At 39.5% G+C, this 1,035-nt stretch overlaps 1 protein-coding gene across 1 annotated transcript; it reads left to right on the top strand.

Annotated features, from left to right (window-relative positions):
• Positions 1-215: 215 nt before the first annotated feature.
• Positions 216-1,031, top strand: LOC110034782 (chaperone protein DnaJ-like; the record flags this gene model as incomplete). Its single annotated transcript, XM_020739024.1, has 4 exons — positions 216-551; positions 636-717; positions 805-893; positions 1,017-1,031. Coding segments are annotated over exons 1-4 (522 nt in total), but the record flags the coding sequence as incomplete, so codon positions are not given.
• Positions 1,032-1,035: the final 4 nt, after the last annotated feature.

Genomic DNA, 1,035 nt, shown 5'->3' with positions numbered 1-1,035 from the left:
GAATTTTCTTGCACGGATCAAAAAGTAAGACTAACTATCATATTTTAATAATCAGAATCATCTTCTCGTCCGTAAGTAAAATATTATGTGTGTAAAAATAAAATTGAATATCATGCGTGTAATTTTCTCTATTTATTTAAAACTATGCATAAACAAAAATATAAATACAAAATTTTCGTGTTTATTGATAAATACATAGAAATTGTATGGTATATATGCAAATTTCTCAAGCACTTGGCACGCAGCCCGCATGCCCTTTTCCATGTATCGAATCCTTAGCAAATCGCGACTTCCCGAAACACAACCACCGACTCCAGAACGTTCCGGAAACGATTCTCTTCTCGGTATCTCCTCTTTCGCGGAGATATTTTTCACTCCCTATAAATTCTGCTCGCCAGTTCCCAAACGCTGATGATTGCATCGGCTCAAGTTCATCCATGGCTGCTGCAGCGGAACAGCGACGATCGGCGGCCTCCTTCTACTCCATTCTTGGTGTCTCGCGCGATGCCTCCCTCGCCGAGATTCGTGCAGCTTATCGTCAGCTTGCAATGGTATGGTACGTCGCTGCTTCTTCTCAGCTTCTCTAATTTTGCTTTCGTTGTTTTAATCCAAAGTTTTGATGAAAATGGTTGCAGACATGGCACCCGGATCGGTGCGGGAGAGAGCGGGTTCAAGTGGCTAATAGACGGTTTCAGCAAATCCAGGAAGCTTACGAAGGTATAATTATATTAATTATTGTTATTATTTGCAAATTCGTTCCAGGTTTAGTTAGCTGGACTGATAAAGATGTAAAATCTGTTATAGTTCTATCCGATGAAAGAAGGAGGGCTATGTATGATGCCGGGCTTTATGATCCGCGTAATTGTGAACAAGATGGAGCAGAGGACATTGAGGTAAGGATTAAGCGAATTAATTTTGATTTTAATTAGCTGAATTATAATTTTTTGTGTCGTTGGGCTTAAGTCTTCCAAAGCGGAGGTGATTTGACAATTTTATAATTTTAAAATTCTGTGAAGGGTTTCTGGGATTTCGTTC

Source organism: Phalaenopsis equestris, unplaced genomic scaffold, assembly GCF_001263595.1.
Source record: "Phalaenopsis equestris unplaced genomic scaffold, ASM126359v1 Scaffold193342, whole genome shotgun sequence".
NCBI classification, from domain to species: Eukaryota; Viridiplantae; Streptophyta; class Magnoliopsida; order Asparagales; family Orchidaceae; genus Phalaenopsis; species Phalaenopsis equestris.
The sequence above is the reverse complement of the archived record's forward strand: the minus strand, read 5'-3'. Positions and strand labels throughout refer to the sequence as shown.